The sequence below is a fragment of the Melanostigma gelatinosum genome (genome assembly GCF_949748355.1).
Source record: "Melanostigma gelatinosum genome assembly, chromosome: 3".
NCBI classification, from domain to species: Eukaryota; Metazoa; Chordata; class Actinopteri; order Perciformes; family Zoarcidae; genus Melanostigma; species Melanostigma gelatinosum.
This window is the reverse complement of record NC_136636.1, coordinates 19,421,348-19,438,737: the sequence shown is the minus strand read 5'-3', so window position 1 is coordinate 19,438,737 and position 17,390 is coordinate 19,421,348. Positions and strand designations below refer to the sequence as shown.

Sequence of the window (17,390 nt, the reverse complement as noted above, 5' to 3'; positions counted from 1 at the left end):
CCTATTTCCATGGTAACTGAGGCTGGTCCAGGCAGCCGAGGCCCAGAGCTACTCGGCTGCAAATGCACAAATTGCGCATCATCATTGCTGCTGCTGCTGCTGCTGCACGGGATAGTTTGTGGGAGATGGTGGATGTGGCTGCTGGGCGAACTTACCCTCAAGTAAATCTGTCACGGGTGGAAGTGAATAGTGTGATCCAAATCATAGTCAACGGATATTAGGAAAGATGTGTGTAATCTTAATATTAAGCTCTTTCTTTCCCGTTTTTCTCTTTTACACTTAAGAGAAAAACGGGAAAGAAAGAGCTTCATATTAAGATTTCATATGGCTTGACTAAACGGGGTAGATACACTGAACATTGACCAGTTAACGGATGTAGAGGTTTCTTTATTTCAGCCAAGGTGAAGAGTCATACGTTGGATGGAGTTTGGATAATTTTCTACTTTTTGGAAATAACTGCCTTTTGTGAAATAGTGCTAAAACCAATAGTAGGCTCTAAGGTGCCTATGAGCTGAATTATTAAGACTATTAATGGTAATAACAGGTGTTACAGAGACGGTCCTCTCGAGACGAGCGGCAGCAAGTGACGAATCACTGTAACCATGACAATGTAGTCATTTCAACCCAAACTACAATGTTTCCCAAAACAGAAACACCAAACCTTAACTGCAACAGATTAACTTGTTTACGATGTCGTCCTGTTAATGTGGGCGTCGGATCATAAAATGCTTGTGAACGTAATATTTCTGTCACTTATTCTGGAAGACTTGTTGCTGTTTTGTGGATGTGGTGAAAGGTAACGCCCAAATGGCTGGTTGTTGTTGAATGAATGTTTTTAATGAAGATGACTGAAAGAAGCTGAAATAAATAGACATTTATTTGACATCATATATGAGGCGTAAACTGGCGACAATAGAGCCGATAACTCCATCAACAGGACTGCATGAACTGGGGAGAAATGTGAATGCTTTTCTAAAACTTTTCTTTTACTAAATTACATTTTTTACAATGAATGGAATGTAACTGACATAGTTATAAGCATTAATTGGCTCACTTAAATATGCAGACAGGGAAAAACCGCTCCACTACGTTTTCATCAGCGTCCGTGTTTGAAGCTGCTGGTACTTTGGCAGAAGTTGTTAAAGTGGCGGTGTGACTTTATCCACTGCTGCAAATCCCCCGATTGCCTCGTCAGCACCTCGCTGCTCCCCCACTCTTTCTAAACCACCTCACTTCTTCCAGTGCCTCTCCAACTATACCCACCCACCTCCCCGACTCATCGGGAATGAAAAGCCCCCCACCGTAGAGTAAAGCCCACGATAGGATTGTGGATTAACCAACGAGGATTAGACCTCACCGAACCAGGGCAGCGCGTTTCATTAACAACAGTAAGATTGATGATGTTAAACCACAGCCACAGCGAGTGACCTTTTTATTTGTATGTGAGGAACACCTGTGGACTGAGAGGATGGATTTAATGAGGAGTGAGAGAACGTTTTACAATGTTTTGACTAACCTGAAGAAACTGCCCTGGAGCGAAAGCGATTTGACAAATATGGTCTTGAATGAACAAGTACATTGTCTGATTGAGACATTGGAGGAAGTGCAAATATGTATTACTTGTGTTACTTATGAGATATATGTGATAAGGGATTTAAACTCCGGGGTCAGAAAGCAGATTAAATGCTAGATTCAGATTTGATGAAACACCAATAATAATCTCGACTATCTGCCATCTTTGTCAGATAATACTGGAGATATAAAATCCAAATGGGGGCAGTGGAGTGCAGCTGAGCGGGGATGAACAAATGGCAACTGCTGCAGCTGCCTGAGGGGTCAGTCAAATGTATAACTACCGTTACAAGCCTCAGACACCCTCAATGGAACCATTTTCAAAATTGCTACCAAGACACTTTAGAAGAAGTCAAATGAGCTCCTGGGAATTGATTGATTTTTGTTTTTTTAAGAGAAACGTTTCTGAATTTACTTTCGTCCGAGTGTTTTGTGACCAGCATCTAGTGGTCATTAAAGGAACTGCATCTGAAAAATGGCTTTCAAAGAGTATTTATGTAGCATTGCACTTTTATAACAGGACTCAATGACAGTTTAAACCAGCAGTGTATATTCATATATTTTTTATTTCATGCATTCTTCTCACTTGTCAAAACCTTGAGCCATTACCCACAATGCAATTTTACTGCCGACTGTTCAGGTAGATATTTGGGTGTGTTATGCTAGTTGCGGCTAATGTAGCCTCAAGGTGGTAACCTGAAGCGGAGGAGAGGAGCGGGCTGCAGAGGTCTAGTGAGCTCACTGCTCTTTAGCTCCACACAAAGTTGTATTCCTTTTCAAACTTGTAGTCTTCAGCCCCAACAGACGAGTCAGTTAATCAGATGTCGCACGACTCCCTCTGTCTCCACAAAATACTTTTTACTATTTTTTTTTTCAATGCATATTTCACAGTAGCACTCTGAAAGACCAGAACCACGTGTGACTCAGGTCTTCATGTTTTATTTCTCATTCAAATTCACCTCCCTCTGTCTCACTTACTCCCTTACGTTTTATTCCCCTCTCTTTCACTGTAATCGGTGTAAGCCTGCTATCTTCATGCCTTTTTCTACGCATACTGGAACTAATTGAATGGAGCACTGTTGCTTAAGTGTTACTGAGACAAACCATGCCGATGCTTGTCTCCGAACGTTATGCGCCACTCTTTTTCCCTTTTTTTACTCCTGTGGATCACAAACTTGTACTTGAACATGACTCTTGAATTGTATTTAGATTAACACATTGAACAGAAACTATTTCAATAATCCTGTTTGATATCAAATGAAACCTTCGACAAGCAGTTGAAACTCAATTATAAGAGCTAATAGGGTATTTTAGGGCAGCTTGGCTTCAGGTTTGGAAGATTGCGACCGAGTGGAAGATAATGAATTGAAATGTTTGGTAAAATTGGGTATTTTTTTAATGTGTTTTGCTTTTCTCCATCTGTTTCTCTACCTGATGTGACTCTGCACTGGTACGACTAATTATGAAGCCTGGATTAGTTCCTGGCCTCAGCGCCTCATATCAGGGCTGCTATTTAACCTGCTAGCAGGTTTATGCAAAATGCCGTCCAGGGGGAACATCCGCCGCTGTGATGCCAGACATGCACCGTGCAACATCACCTATTATGGCAAGTTCTCTTTCATCTATCTCCATCTGATGGAGACTTCTTCTTGACCCGCTCCGTTGCAGTCATCAATCGCCTTGCTGTGGCGCGATGCTTTTTTTTTTTTTTAAAGCCATGTTCATACAGATTTCTTCTTTATTGGTGAGACAGTTTGACCCTCAGGTGACACGGCATTAACAGCACTAGTTATGTTCTCCAAACCCTTGGCTTTAATAACAGGTCCCTTAATTCAACTGCTGACTGTGTTACAAAATATACATTTTCCTTTATGGATCTCCGAAAGCATGCCTAAAATCACAGAACATGTAAAGATCTTCCTGTAATTATTCGGTGAATGAACCCTTCGGGACGTATGCGGCAGGATGCGTAGCCTTCTATGGTCTTATTGAGGCACTAATTATGCTCATTCTCACAGTAATATGAGCACAGATGGCTTTCGTTGCGTTTACACTCGTCATTTACACAGTTATCTGAAGTTTGGAGCATTTACTGAATCTGACGTGGCATACTCGTAAAAGACCACTGCACTAACAAAATAAGAAGAATAAGAATACACAATTGTTCTTGCAAGATGGGGAATGACCTTATTTTGTAAAGTTTATTAAAACAGGCTGTTTGTGAATGCTTATAGTGTGATCTTTGGCTTAATTAGTATGAATATACATGAACAGCTCTGCCTCAAAGTTTGAAAGGAAAAATGAGATGAGATTTATGAACCTGGAGTTAATCTGACGTTGGGAGCCTTGTTTCTTCATATTTCTTCAAAGTGGCGGCTAATATTTGAGAACCACAAGACGACGTCTGGGATTTGTCAGTGTGTCCACAATGTCACCTGAAGGATTTGTCTGTTCATTACATTATTAAAAGTGCTTTAAATCGCTCTTTCTTTTTAGAGCGACTTCCCCATCATCTCTCCGAATGGAGAGCCGAGCTCATCGGAGCATGTTATGTTTATTCTACGGCAGCGTTAATTTGCTCACGGTGACCCGGAGAAAACCTGCTGCATCCCAATACACAGCGCGTTGTCTTTAAATTGCTCTTTGCCGCTGTGCCGTCTAACTACATCTGTTAAAGCAGTGTAACATACAATTAAAGTCCCTTAATAGCTCATCATGTGGAGGATAATTATAACACACAGTGGAATGCTAAATATATCAATGATCTTCTCTCCTAACGTCCTACTAAAACAATGTAATTTAGCTTCTACTTGTGGCAGTGCCAAGTGGCCTACTTTCTGCTCAGCCGACAGGAAAGCAAGGAAGGCTTCCTCGCCTTGCAACGTAATTATGTCACTTTCTGTGAACCGCTGCACTGTTTGATATGTTTTGGGCCATTTGTCTGTTCTAAGACTACAGTGTCTAATTTGTGGGAACTGATGCGCACTGATGAATATGTGTGCTACATCAGCTGTTTCCCATTTGAAGTGAAATCGGGAAAAACTAATCAGACGGGGTCGTGGCATGACGACAGGAATGAATACGAGCAATTTATTTGATCAATTACCTCAGTATTGCGAGCTGAGTGAGAAAGAACAAAGAGCAGAGTGGCCTCTAGATCGTTCATGTGTCTAAATACTGAAAAAGAGCCCAATTGAATCAGTGTGATCACGCTGTAACTCATCAACCTAATGCAACTACTGTACATACAATTCATCAAATTAAAGCCAATTTATAACTCCTTGTCATTCGTTTCAGATCTTGTTCAGAACTGTACGTTCAGTATGATCATGTGTTAGTATGGCTGTGATCGTGGTTAGCATCTTAGAATATTTTTCTGCTAGTATTGTATTTTGATGATCACTTGAGGCAAAAAAATATATAACATGGCGAAAAATGGTTGCACATTTTTTATACAGGTTAAGGGTTACTTCGAAAATACTAATTACAGTTACAGTGCAGGTTAATATCCACTTTAGCTCTTGCCCCTTTAAGTCTGACAAACTGACTGATATCATACCAAAACATATTGACTGATTGAAACAGTGGGTCTTTGTTTTGTCAATTTATGCCAAAAATGCATCCATAAATAGGCAAATTCAAATTTCGGTTGAACTTTTAATCCAATAAGCTCACTGGGAGCAGCTTGAAGTGTACCACCCTTACGTACGACCCTCTGTCGTTACTTGGACCCATTTTGAAATGTTTTAAAGTAACCTGTGTTGCCTGCAGTGCATTAGAATCTGACTTCTCGCCATCATATCACTGTTTCAGATGGATTATAAACCACAGTGACATTCTAGGTATATGTTAGATAAACCATTCTCTCATTGGTATCAGCTAACCTGTGAGATTTAAGGGATTCTGTGGCAGCTCTTTCTGCTGCGCAACAAATATTTGTCTCTTCAACACAGCAAAGAGATGCTCTGGAAATAACATCAATTCTCCTCTTCTGCGTCTGGTCTCACACAGCCCCTCTTATATTACAATCTTTACTTGATCCTCACTTCACCGGCCGTTCCCCCATATCAGTGATCACTGGCTGTGAGGTATGAGCCTCCAGGGGGATCAGGATGAGTCAGCATCCTGAGCTAAACCCTGACAATAAGAACGCCCGTGCTTCTGCATTAACTGTGCTGTACATTCGCGAGCAAAAGGGGCTCTTTTCAATGACGAGACACGTGCGGATGCTATGCACCGTTATAAATGCCTCAACATGCGTGCTTGCGATAGGCCGCCATGTGAGGCTCCCACATCAGTTATCTGCCAGGACAGGACAGGACATTTCCTGGACAGGAATAAGTAGGCTCATGAAAATGCATCCTGCAATGAACTCTGAGAGATGCTCATCTGCGTAGCTGCAGGCGGAGGGTTATAGTACTTGTACAAGCGACTCAATTTCACGTTGTGAGCTGATATGATTTGACGGGCGTGATGGCTGACTGCACACACCGGGCTTTTAAAAGGACAATTATTTCAAATTGAACTTCTGAAGTGCTCAGATTATGACTCTTTATTGTCAATAAACATAAGTACGACATTACAGACAGATGAACAAATATTGAGTGTTAAACAAATAAGATTGTTTGATATGGTCCCATGACCACAGATGATGTACCGTGCAGCTCTCACCTTGGTTTGTATGCTTCAGATTCACGTTAGAGGCAGTGGGGATTATTGGTCCAAGGACACCAGGATCCTGATCACAAGGCAATCATTGTGTAACATCAGGATAGGGCTGGGCGATAAATCGATTTAATCGATTAATTCGAATGTGTGCTTTAAGGCGATGTGTTTTATTGAAAATCGAGAAAATCGCCCCCACCCCTCCCCCCCGTTGGGTTCCCGTAGTAGAGTGCGCGCGCATTGTTTACAAACTAAAACAATGGCGGCCAGCAGCTTCACTGCTGGCCGCCGCCGCCGCCACCTCACAACAACAACCCAGCATTTTGGAGACATTCACCAACTGTACTCCGCATGAGAAGAAGAGTGCCCGGTGGAAAGCCATCACGGATGCAGTCGCGATGTATATCGCAAAAGATATGGTGCCCATATACACCGTGGAAAAGCCGGGGTTTATTCACCGTCTCAAAGCTTTGGACCCCAGGTACGTGCTACCAAGCCGTAAACATTTTTCTGACGTTGCCTTGCCTCGGCTGTACAATAGTACACGCCAAAGGATCTCTGCGGAGCTGGAGGGGATGTCATTCTACTCCGCAACAACTGACCTGTGGTCCAGCAGGTTGACCCAGACACCGATCCACTTGACTGGTGGAAGCGTCACCAACTTAACTTTCCAAGGCTAAGTACTTTAGCAAAGAAATACCTCTCTGTGCCAGCTACAAGTGCCCCCTCTGAGAGGCTTTTCAGTGTGTGGGGGGGGCATTGTTACATGCCACCGTGCATGCCTGAAGCCAGAGGTAGTAGACAGGCTTGTCTTCCTGGCAAAAAATATTTAGAAAAAACATGCACTACTGTTTAATACTGTTGGTTATGTTGTGAATGCACTTGATTTTGTTTACATGCACTTATTTACTGTGCAAAATATGTTATGTTGATGTTAGATCAGATGTTGCACTTTTGAAAATGTGAATGTTAAAGGGTCATATACATTTTATTTCATGCTGTGTTTGTATCAGTGTATTCAGTTAGAAAAGCTTACTGTAAAAAGTTACATTTGCACAGTTGTTTACAATGGAAGGCTACTATTTAATGCCATTTAATGTTATGTTTAATTTAATTTTATATTTAAATGATTCAGGCAAACAAAAGAGTGACCAAATACTTTTTGTATACTACAGGCACCTTTCTACAATGTTCAGGTTTTGTTTGCACTTTATTTTTATCAACCTACTTGGGAAAATCATCACAAAATAAAAGAAAAAATTGTTTTCAACAGCTTCTGTCATCTGCAAAAAATTTTGGGGGAAAAAAATCGATTTAAATCGTGAATCGGATTTTTTGTAAAAAAATCGGAGATTTTTTTTTTAGGCCATATCGCCCAGCCCTACATCAGGACATTGATTTTTGTATTATTCTGACTCGTCCCTTTTGCAATGAATGTTCAGTAAGTGTCGAGTAAAGCTACTCTAGGTTAACTCCTGTTTTCATCGCCCTTTTTGTTCAGAAAAATCCAATCGAGGAGCCTAAAATCCTGTTACTTGCAGGTGGCGGGTCAAAATAACGCTTATACGGTAAATGATGATACAATCTGCATCTTACAATTGCAATGACAAAGTGTTTTGTTTTGAATATGCAGCAGCTCTGTTTAGAGCCTCCGACTCGTCTCTTCTCCGTAGCATCATTTCCCAGAAAAAAAGATGAAATAATTCAAACTTTGTGGCCATAACATAAGCCTATACTATAGGGTTGTTACATTATCCGGGAGAGTCGCCTGTTTCTATGATCAGTTACATTGAAGATATCACGGAAAACATGATGAAATGGAAACTCTGAGTGAGGAAAAATACTCGTGCAACAAGTGGCTCCTCTCACTTTGAAACTCTATTGAAGAAAAGGGCGGAGTTTGCGAGTAAATTAAATCAGAAACAGTGACTATAAAAACCTGAAAGGGACCTTTAAGATCTTTTCTGGTTTCACCTGGAAATCAGCATCCAAACTGCAAAATACCTGCTTTAGCTTCTTTGAGATGTGCAGGACAGTAAAGAGGATTTACATTCTTATTAAGAGCCGACATAGAAAACTATAAAAATGTACAATATATTAGTATTCATGATATTCATGAACCTGGCTGTTTGTGAAAGCTTCTTATCAATAATCAGAGTTCAGGAAACTTATGACCTAAATACCTCCTGTATAGTCAAAGTTCATTCACTTGGGATTTGTTTCCATCTCCGGCAAACACACACACACACACACACACACACACACACACACACACACACACATTCACAGTCTTGTGGAGGCCCAGGAAGATAACAGGAAGGAAGGGTGGGTCTCTCTTCGTGCGCCGTTGTTTGTTGATGCGTCTTTTATCTTTTGGGAAGCATCTCGTCCAGATCCATCTCCTCCCTCGATGGGAATTCGTGGGAGCTTCCCAGGAAGGCGTGCTTGAGATTTCTGCAGCGTTGTGTTACTGGCTTTTTGTGGCGTTCTAGATAATCCCCATGGTGACCCCGTCGATGTAATGGATTGCTTTTTAAAGATTTCTGTGGTTTTGCGTGCGTTTGCATTGGGTGGTGCAACAGGCGGATAGTAATCACATTCATGGGTTGTGTCGCCAGCTCCAACTCTATTTTACTTGCTCCTCTCTTTTCCTCTGCACCAGTGTATCTGTCTGTGTGACGTACCACAACATTTTATCCCTGGCACTTCCCTGTCAGGGTTTGTACGATATATTCTCTAAGATCCCTTTTCCTTTTATCATAAAAACTCATATGCCACGGGGTGAGATAAAAGCAAAGAAGTCGCACATTTTCAAGTGCCGTTGGTCATTGGTCAGTCGGAGTCTATGTGCTGCTAATGAGACGTGCAGGATGAAAAATAATCTATGCGTGAAAAGGGGACTTTTACTTTGAAGTAACTACATCGCCGCTGAAAATTCATTCATTTGTCAATATGAACATTAGAAAGTCTCGGGATGGCAATGTCTGTCATTGTGACTGAAGTATCTCAACAACTAATGGATTGATTGGCGTGTAATGTTGTGCATCTTATTAGATTTTGGGCGTTCGTGGTCCCAGAGGATGAATCCTCATGACTTTTGTGATCCCCTGAAAATGTCATGCCACGATTATCCTGCTCAAAGTACTTGCGATTCACAATATTATCCAGAAAATCATGAAAATATGCTGAAAACATACTTTACATTTTGTTAAGAGGGAAATATGTATTGAATCCCAGGACACATCTTGTTTTAGTGAACATTCTTCTTAGTGACAAACAAACAAGGTGACCATAAATCACAAGACCCCCCCTGCAAAAAATAGGACAAGTAAATAAATACAAACAACATTGTGTGAGTCTGTTCTTTCTTACATGATAATTCCTGTATTTTTAAATCAATCTATACTTTTCACTTCTCTACCATGACATGTGCTAGACAGCTCTCTCCAATCAATTCATTGAGTGTTTGTTATCGCGCTCCGCGTCCCGTCCCTAATCTCCTGACTCTTCCTCTTATGACACCAGCAGGTGAAGATATGCATTGTATTGCGGAATAATCACTCTTTAGCGGGAGAAACCCAAACAAAAAGAGACACAATTCCACTTTTGGTATCACCGTTCATGCACGGATACATTCTGCTCTTTGAAATACAACAAAATCGAACCGTAACAATTGATTTAATATTCTCACTCACCCCGAAAGGGAAGTGAGTGCATTGATAGATACTGTATCATCTAGTGTGCAGAAACGTCCGTCCATTCTACCAAGAAAACGTAGTTTGTTGGTGTTTGTGATAACGTCGGCTCGCTCTTAGTTCCATATTAAACTAATCAGGAATAATAAAGAATATGTGGCTTCTTTCAGCAGAGAGAAATTGATCCTGAATTAGCCTCTGAGTTGATGCATCAGTGTGCATCGCTGTGTGACATGATAGAGGAGGCTGTCACCACAGACTCACACCTATAGTCACCTTCACGTAGCTACTGCAGTGTATTGCATGCGCGGTAGAGCATTTGAATTTCATAACCACTTTATTGAACATTGTTTACACAAATGGGTTCAAACAGACCAAAGATTGAAAACAAAAAATTCCACCCAGACATGACAAGAAATATCAAACGGCACGACACAACATGAAATATGCATCAAAGAAACGCAATAAAACAACGGAAATATTCATGAATGTTAAGCGAGTCAACTCTCTGCCTTTCCCCTCGAGCTGTGTAAACGTCTCTCTGTCGCTCACATCTCTCTCATCTTCAGACGCATCACAACTCAAATCTATTTCATCTCAACGAATGCACAGAAAAAGCAATTCAGCACCAATGCATATATATTTTTGGTGCATGCCTGCGTAAAAGCCAATGAAGTAACGAGCTGCTTTGGTGGTGGTGAGTGCGTCTGTGCTGCCTGCATGTTCATCTGCCAATCTCTCTCTAGTTTCTACCACATGTTTAGTATTTATTTTTTTAATTGTAGGCAGAGCTATCTGACTTCTTCCTCCCACGGACGCCATCGGACACGGCCGTCACCTTCCCATTATAAAACCTCTTCAAGCATCGCTGTCTGTGTTGAATCTAAACACACAAAAGGGCCCAGAATGTGAATGAGGAATAACGTAAAAACATGCATGTCTTAATGTACGCACACACGTATACTTCTGCAGAGCTTTGTGTGCAGTTTCTACCACCAGTCAGTGTTTAATGGAGATTAATAGCTGTGAGTTCCTGCGGGTGAAGTGAGCAGTGACAGGGCAGCGTTTATCGAGTGCTGATGTTCACCAAGACTGTCATTCATCCGGATGTTTTCTACTTTCACGCCACTGATTTGTTTGTCATGAAACTGGATTTTCGTAGATAGTCATGCCGAAATAATGAGTTTTGTTCAAGCTAAATGCAACAGAAATGAGATCTCTGGTATCTGATCAGAGCTGTTGGAAAAATTTAATTTTCGCTTTTTTCACAGTAAGGTTTTCCAGACTATTTGTGATTATTTGTAGATTTTGGTGGTTAGTTTTGTATTCGTGAGATATCTGATCGATTGGACTTTGAAGTTTAACGTCATCCAGATCCTCACAACTTCTCTGGCACTTTAGACAACAGTCTAAAAGTAATCACTGTAGTAGTACTGCAGCCACTTGCTTCTTTCATCTTTCAACTCTTCACTACAACCATTAACTCAGTTTCAGCATGTTAAAAAATCCAAAGCTTGACAGAAAAGGTACATTGAGACAGGCTTTGAATCAATACTGACACTAACTGATGTATTGGACGTATAATCTTTGACAATGACCACCGTCTACACATCTTAAACAATAGGACTAACTAAGGTTGGACGCACCATGCCACGTGTCCACACTTTGGTATGAAACGTGGTCTTCTGCATGTACGTGGAGGTCATTAGCATGTACTCATGCATGCATGGCTGTAGTCCTAAATCATCCTGTGGATGAAAAGGTAGATGCCCACTAAACACGTCAGGTGTTGAGTGGCCTCCTGACATGTTGCCAGACTGCGACTCATTGATGTAGTAATTAATTTGCTCCGGTAAACTAAGAATCCAGACGCTAAAGGAAAGTGTCAATAAGTGATGGTTGTGTCAGGAAGTGATGAGGTCGTGTTGCATCCTTAATTCATTTACATCTGGTTTTATCACAGGTTTTTTTTTCTTAGCTGAAAAATGCTGCCGATAACACTGACCTGGCTTTGTCACTGCAGCCGATATCGGCACCTAAACCTCTTTATTATTTTCTTGTGTTATCTATTTTAGATAATATTGTGGTGTTTTGGAGTCTTTCGTTGGCTCTGATTTCTTTCCATTACAACAGACAAATGCTGTTTAGTTTGGTCAGTTTATGTATTTAGTTGCTCATGTGTAATGTTTTGATGTACAGATCTATTTAGACGTGATTATGCCGTGATAAATCAGACAGCACCTTCAGAAAGTAGAAGACTCAAGGTTGTAATTGTAAGCACTAAGCTAAGGGCCTGAATACTTACGTCAATGTGATAGTTTAAAAGCTGCCCATGTAACAGCAAAACACTGGTAAAAAGGTTTCAATGGAGCTTGCTGTTGTTGAGTTCCTCATAGTTCAGTAACTCACGCATGCTGATTCATGCTTATCATCTTCTTATAATACAAATAAATTCATAAACCACTGCCACTTATTGAGAGTCACAACATGACTTTCCTTTGGCCTCCTCTGGGCATGAGGAAATAAAAGTAATGCAATCAGTTATTTTCAGGAATCCTTGTGCTTGATGCATCATAAATAGTGTTATTTAAATGCGCCTTTCGAGCCAATTTAAATCCAAATATAATCTCCCCGGGCAGCTCAGCGCGACATTTAGAAAGTCCCTTGGAAGATTTTGAATGCACAACAAACGCCCCGTCTGTAATTACAAGAGAATCAGCGATGAGGCGGCTTGTGTTGGCCGTGAGCGTGATGCTGTAGTTCCTCTGAGATGTGTTTACAATCAAGCCTCCGCACTGCGCACGGACAACAAAGCACTCCAAATACACGGCGGAGAGCAGAGATGGTGCGTGACATTTATTGGATGTCACACACTCTATAACCTTGGGTCCAATTCTCTCAGCACCCGCCCCCCCCCGCTCACCCCAGCACACAGCAGCTCTTTTTGTCCGGTGGTTTTAAGATGTTTCTGCTGCTGAGCTCCTGCGTATACATGGTTGTGATAACACAAATGTTGCAACAGAGATGCTTGTCGGAAGCCTAATTGAGGTCTTAATAGCTGCAGGATTCAGGAAGTGGGATAATGGAGTTAGACTGGTGATGGCTGCACTTCCATCAATCTACTTTCCGGTTGAAAAAGCACTCCCTCTGCCACGTTCTGTGGATTGCACAATGCGTTTCCGTAACGACCAGCTGCCATTATCGTCAAACAGCACTAACATTTAACTCTCACTTAGGGGAAGCTCCTGCAACACGTAGCCAGCGGGCATTAATACTGACCGGTATTCATATGCATTTTGTTGTCATCGCCTCCCTGCCTCGTTTTTATCAGCTGCCTGTCATTAGTTCATACAACAGGCCCTCCTCTGGGAGCTCGAACTGTTTCTAACTTCAGAACGATTTCTTCCAAAAACATGTCAGGTGAAGTAGAGTATCTGTCAAAGTACCTGCTCATCTGCCATTTACTTTCTCACGCAGAAGGTGCTTGCATTCTGACGATGGTGCATTATTTAGTGTGTGTGTGTGTGCTGCATGTAGAGAAAGCAAACAGCTATCCGAACAGATAATACAGTGTAAGGATTAACAGTGTGTAGTGTCGGTCTGTATCTGATTGTGCATGGACCAGCACAGTGTGTGTTGTAAACGAGGGCTCACTTTAACTTTGATTTACTCGCTAAAGTCTCTCTCAACAGCGTCGCCTCACTGTCCATCTGAAAACATCAGCCGTGGCAGAACACTAACTGAATCCATTCAGCAGGCCGTGTAATGGCTCGTGTTTCATTTGTGCTTTACGACCGCAACCGCGACCTGAAGAGTTTTTTCTTATTTGTGACATTTTGTGGGTTTGGCTCTTAGTGCGGCCAAAACGCTCAATACTGTCTCTGAGTGCATCCTGTGTAGACGCAGACGCAGGACCGAAGCTGCTGCTGCGCTCACGTTCTGCTTTCACCACGCAGCAGGGCTGCAACTAACGGTTGTTAAACGGTTTCATTACTCGTTCATCTGTTGATTATTTTCTTCATTAATTGGTTAATCATTTGCTTTATATAATAATAAAAACGACCTATCACAATACTCCAGAAACCCAAAGGGACATCTTTAAACTATTCTTTTGTTCAGCCAAAACACAAAGAGATTCAGTTTATATTTAAATAAAACGGAGAAAAGCAGAAATTCCTCACAAATGATCAGCTTGAATTGTGTAATGTTAAAAATGAATTTTACATGAATGTCTGTGCTGTTTTTCTGTGTGCCGCCATTTGACTGAGAGGGACAGATGTGATAATTATCATCCCAAATCTCTCTCATCTCTCTTTCAGTGTCACAACCTGATTTATCCAATCGCTCTGTTGTTGTTGTTTTTTTGTCTCTGTGAGACAAAGGCAGATGGCAGCTCTGCCAAACAACAGGGGATACTATTGGCGTGGAGAGGAGCCCTTTGTGCCACCGCCACTTCCTGCTCAGGCCAGCAGGTTTAGCGGTCTTTGCAGTCGGGCAGCTGTCCAGTGTGCAGACTGTGATCGCTGATATCTTTTGAATTCGGGTCTGGGCAGAGAGTTTATCTGTTGGGACTGTGAGGCAGACAAACGGTGTAATCCCCAAGTGTCATTACATCATCCTCCATCACCCTCCCCTCGCCGTCGCCCAACATTCGTCCATATTTCCAAGGTCAGCTGGGTAACATCCGGGCAGGGCTGATAATTTGAGAGATTGAAGTTCCTGCAGGGAGGCATCAGAGTGACGCGGTGAGATTAATGGATTGATTGGTGATGTCATTGGGTAACAAGGGTTAAAGGTGCACCTGCTGGCTGCTGGCGCAATCGAGAATGATGTTTTATTTACATCGTATTCTTTCTGAAATATTGATTTTAACTGAATGGCCGCATCACCATGCAACACAGGTGACTCGCAACTTGTGAGAGCAAACTGAATATTTTTCTATTCTTAGCTGCTAAATGGTGTTTAACTGCAGGTGAAGCATGCATGTTAGTGAGTCCAAAATATAAATCCCGTCATTTTATACTTCCACCGCCACTTATGTGTTTCTCCACCTCTTTTCCACCAGTACGCTACCTGCTGAAGAACAATGTGAGTCCGGACCTCTGCAATGAAGACGGCCTCACCGCTCTGCATCAGGTAAGAGTGTCCGGCTCTCTCTCGCTCTCTTACTGTTTGACTATTTCTCTGAAACTGTGGCACTGATGGAATCTCATCTCAAACCCCAAAATGAGAAACTGTGTTCAGTCGTAGATTGATAGTCGTCCACTAATCAACGGTGTGGCGGTTCGATCCTTGGCCTCTTCTGTCCGTGAGTAAGACAATCAACCCTAACGTGCTCCTCATGATTAGACCAACGTTCTCCATGAATGATTCTGCTTGGCAGCATGTCACAGCCCTCTCTCCTCCCACTGTCAGCCTCTGCCTCTGCACTGTCACATACAGGGCGAAAATGCCCAAAAGATAATCTTTAAAAATAGAACAGATGATTGTTGTATGATGAATCTGAAAGAAACTTTCTATATTATAGCAAGAATTACAGCAAACCCTTTCTCAGTGAAGCTGTCAGAGGGTCGTACTTTAACTTGTACTTTGATTCAGGCGTCATATCCTTATAATCTAGATATATATTAACAAAGCACAGCCACTTATTGGGAGTCATAAAGTGCAGCCTGTTCATGTTCGGGAATCCTCTTAAATAATCCCTTGTTTTGCCCCTGTGGAGCAACATTGTGACTGCTCTTTTTAAAACTTGTATTAATCGAATCCAACTTTTCCATTTCCACCTCAGTCTTGTTGAAATATAATTCAATCATTTCCTGGTGTGATTAGTTTGTAGCAGTATCAATTAAAGTGCCTTGTGCAGAATGGTGTTCAGGTTTTTTGACAGTGAAAAAATGATTTTTAACAGTGAGGAAATGAGTATTGGGGAAAGTAGTCCATTTTGATGCAGGAAATGGATACAGGAGATTAGGCTCATTTTCAGTTGCTAATTAAAGCTATTACTGGCATGATAATCAACGCTTTCCCCCTCATCCAAATCAATGCTCCCAGTCACTTTCAATCAAACCTGCTCAGTTGTCTGTGTAAATAATACGTCATTACATGTCTCATTTAATCACAAATCAGTCTTTTTATTTGAAAGAGTTTTCCTTCGTTCCTCTGACTTGAAGCCATTTCCTGTCACCACAGTACAAGAGACCGCCGGCTTCTTCACGGTACAAACTGTTGTTTAGACTCCAGACAGGGTGAAACAACAAAACCATCAAATCAAATCCTGCTTTCACAAAGGGAGTCCTTGACTTTTGCTTTAGCGCAGACTACGGTAATATTCAGCCTTCAGCACAACGCACTCTAGGGTCTGACTGCTCCGCAATGAGTTCTGGACAATAGACATTATTCAACTGCATCCAACTGCACAGCTCTCTTTGCTCCAGCTGAACGCGTTTTTCTACAGTGTAAAATTCAGCAAAGAGTGTTCCAGTAATACAAAGTCTCAGTGCAGTGCCGAGCTGCAGCAGGGCTGAGATACTGCGTCTTCTTAATGTGGCAGCGCCGGCAGTACTTCTGCTCCCTCGTCAGGCAGGCTCAGGATAGTTTCCTTGGACAAATGAACGGCTGTATATCTCAAACAGGTAACTCTCTGATGAACCCTTTTCTCTTCTCAATACTTGTTCCACTAAAATGTTAGCAAGCCTCAAATTATGAGCTGTCAGCAGACGTATTGTTAACATGGAGACATGGCTCTTAGTTCTGAGTCATCGTGATGGAATCTAAGCGCAAAAAAAGAATAGCGGCCTAAACACTACAGACCAGTCTAAACAGACCTGTGTGAAACCAGCCCTGCACTCATCAGATCCTTGAGTAGAACTTAAGAACACATTCCTCCAGTCACACCAGCCAGACCTAGCCAAACTTCATGCCAGATTACAGCGAATAAGCGTTAGCATGCTCGACTTATTTCTGTTCAAGTTCTCTGCGTAGGCAGTTGCAATGCCGACTCTCTCGCTTTAACGCAACTCTCTCTCCGTTGCTGTTGTAGCTGAAGAGCAACCAGCAGTCGGCTGTTCCAGCTCCAGCGTTCTCATTTGCTCTCGCATTCTTCTCGTATGGGATATTAAGAGAAGATGAGTCGGCTGTTTTTCTTTATTTTGAGCAGGTGTTTGAGATGCTGGAATGAATCAGTTGTGCTGCTGCTTTTAGTTGATGCAAACTTTACTTCGAACAGTGTTTTGGGAACGAAACTCCTCACTTTTCTAAGCGCGTGCATTACGGATGTCGTGAGGGTATTTTACTTGTGTCTGAAGAAAACGCGCGGTTCTATTTACGATGAACTTCCACAGGAGGTCAGTGAAGCAGTTTAACCCAGGTTCAAATGAAAATCATTCAATTTCATTTCAAAAATATTCCTAAAGCATGAATTCAAATTAATTGATAAAATCGATTTATCGCCTCTGGCCC

General features: G+C 41.8%; 1 protein-coding gene across 1 annotated transcript in view; it reads left to right on the top strand.

Moving 5' to 3' along the window:
* ppp1r16b (protein phosphatase 1, regulatory subunit 16B) overlaps window positions 1-17,390 on the top strand; it is a 52,003-nt gene that overhangs the window by 9,478 nt on the left and 25,135 nt on the right. The window contains exon 3 of the mRNA XM_079265888.1: window positions 14,998-15,068. Within this exon, the coding sequence (XP_079122014.1) occupies window positions 14,998-15,068 (71 nt within the window). The remainder of the gene's footprint in view (window positions 1-14,997; window positions 15,069-17,390) is intronic.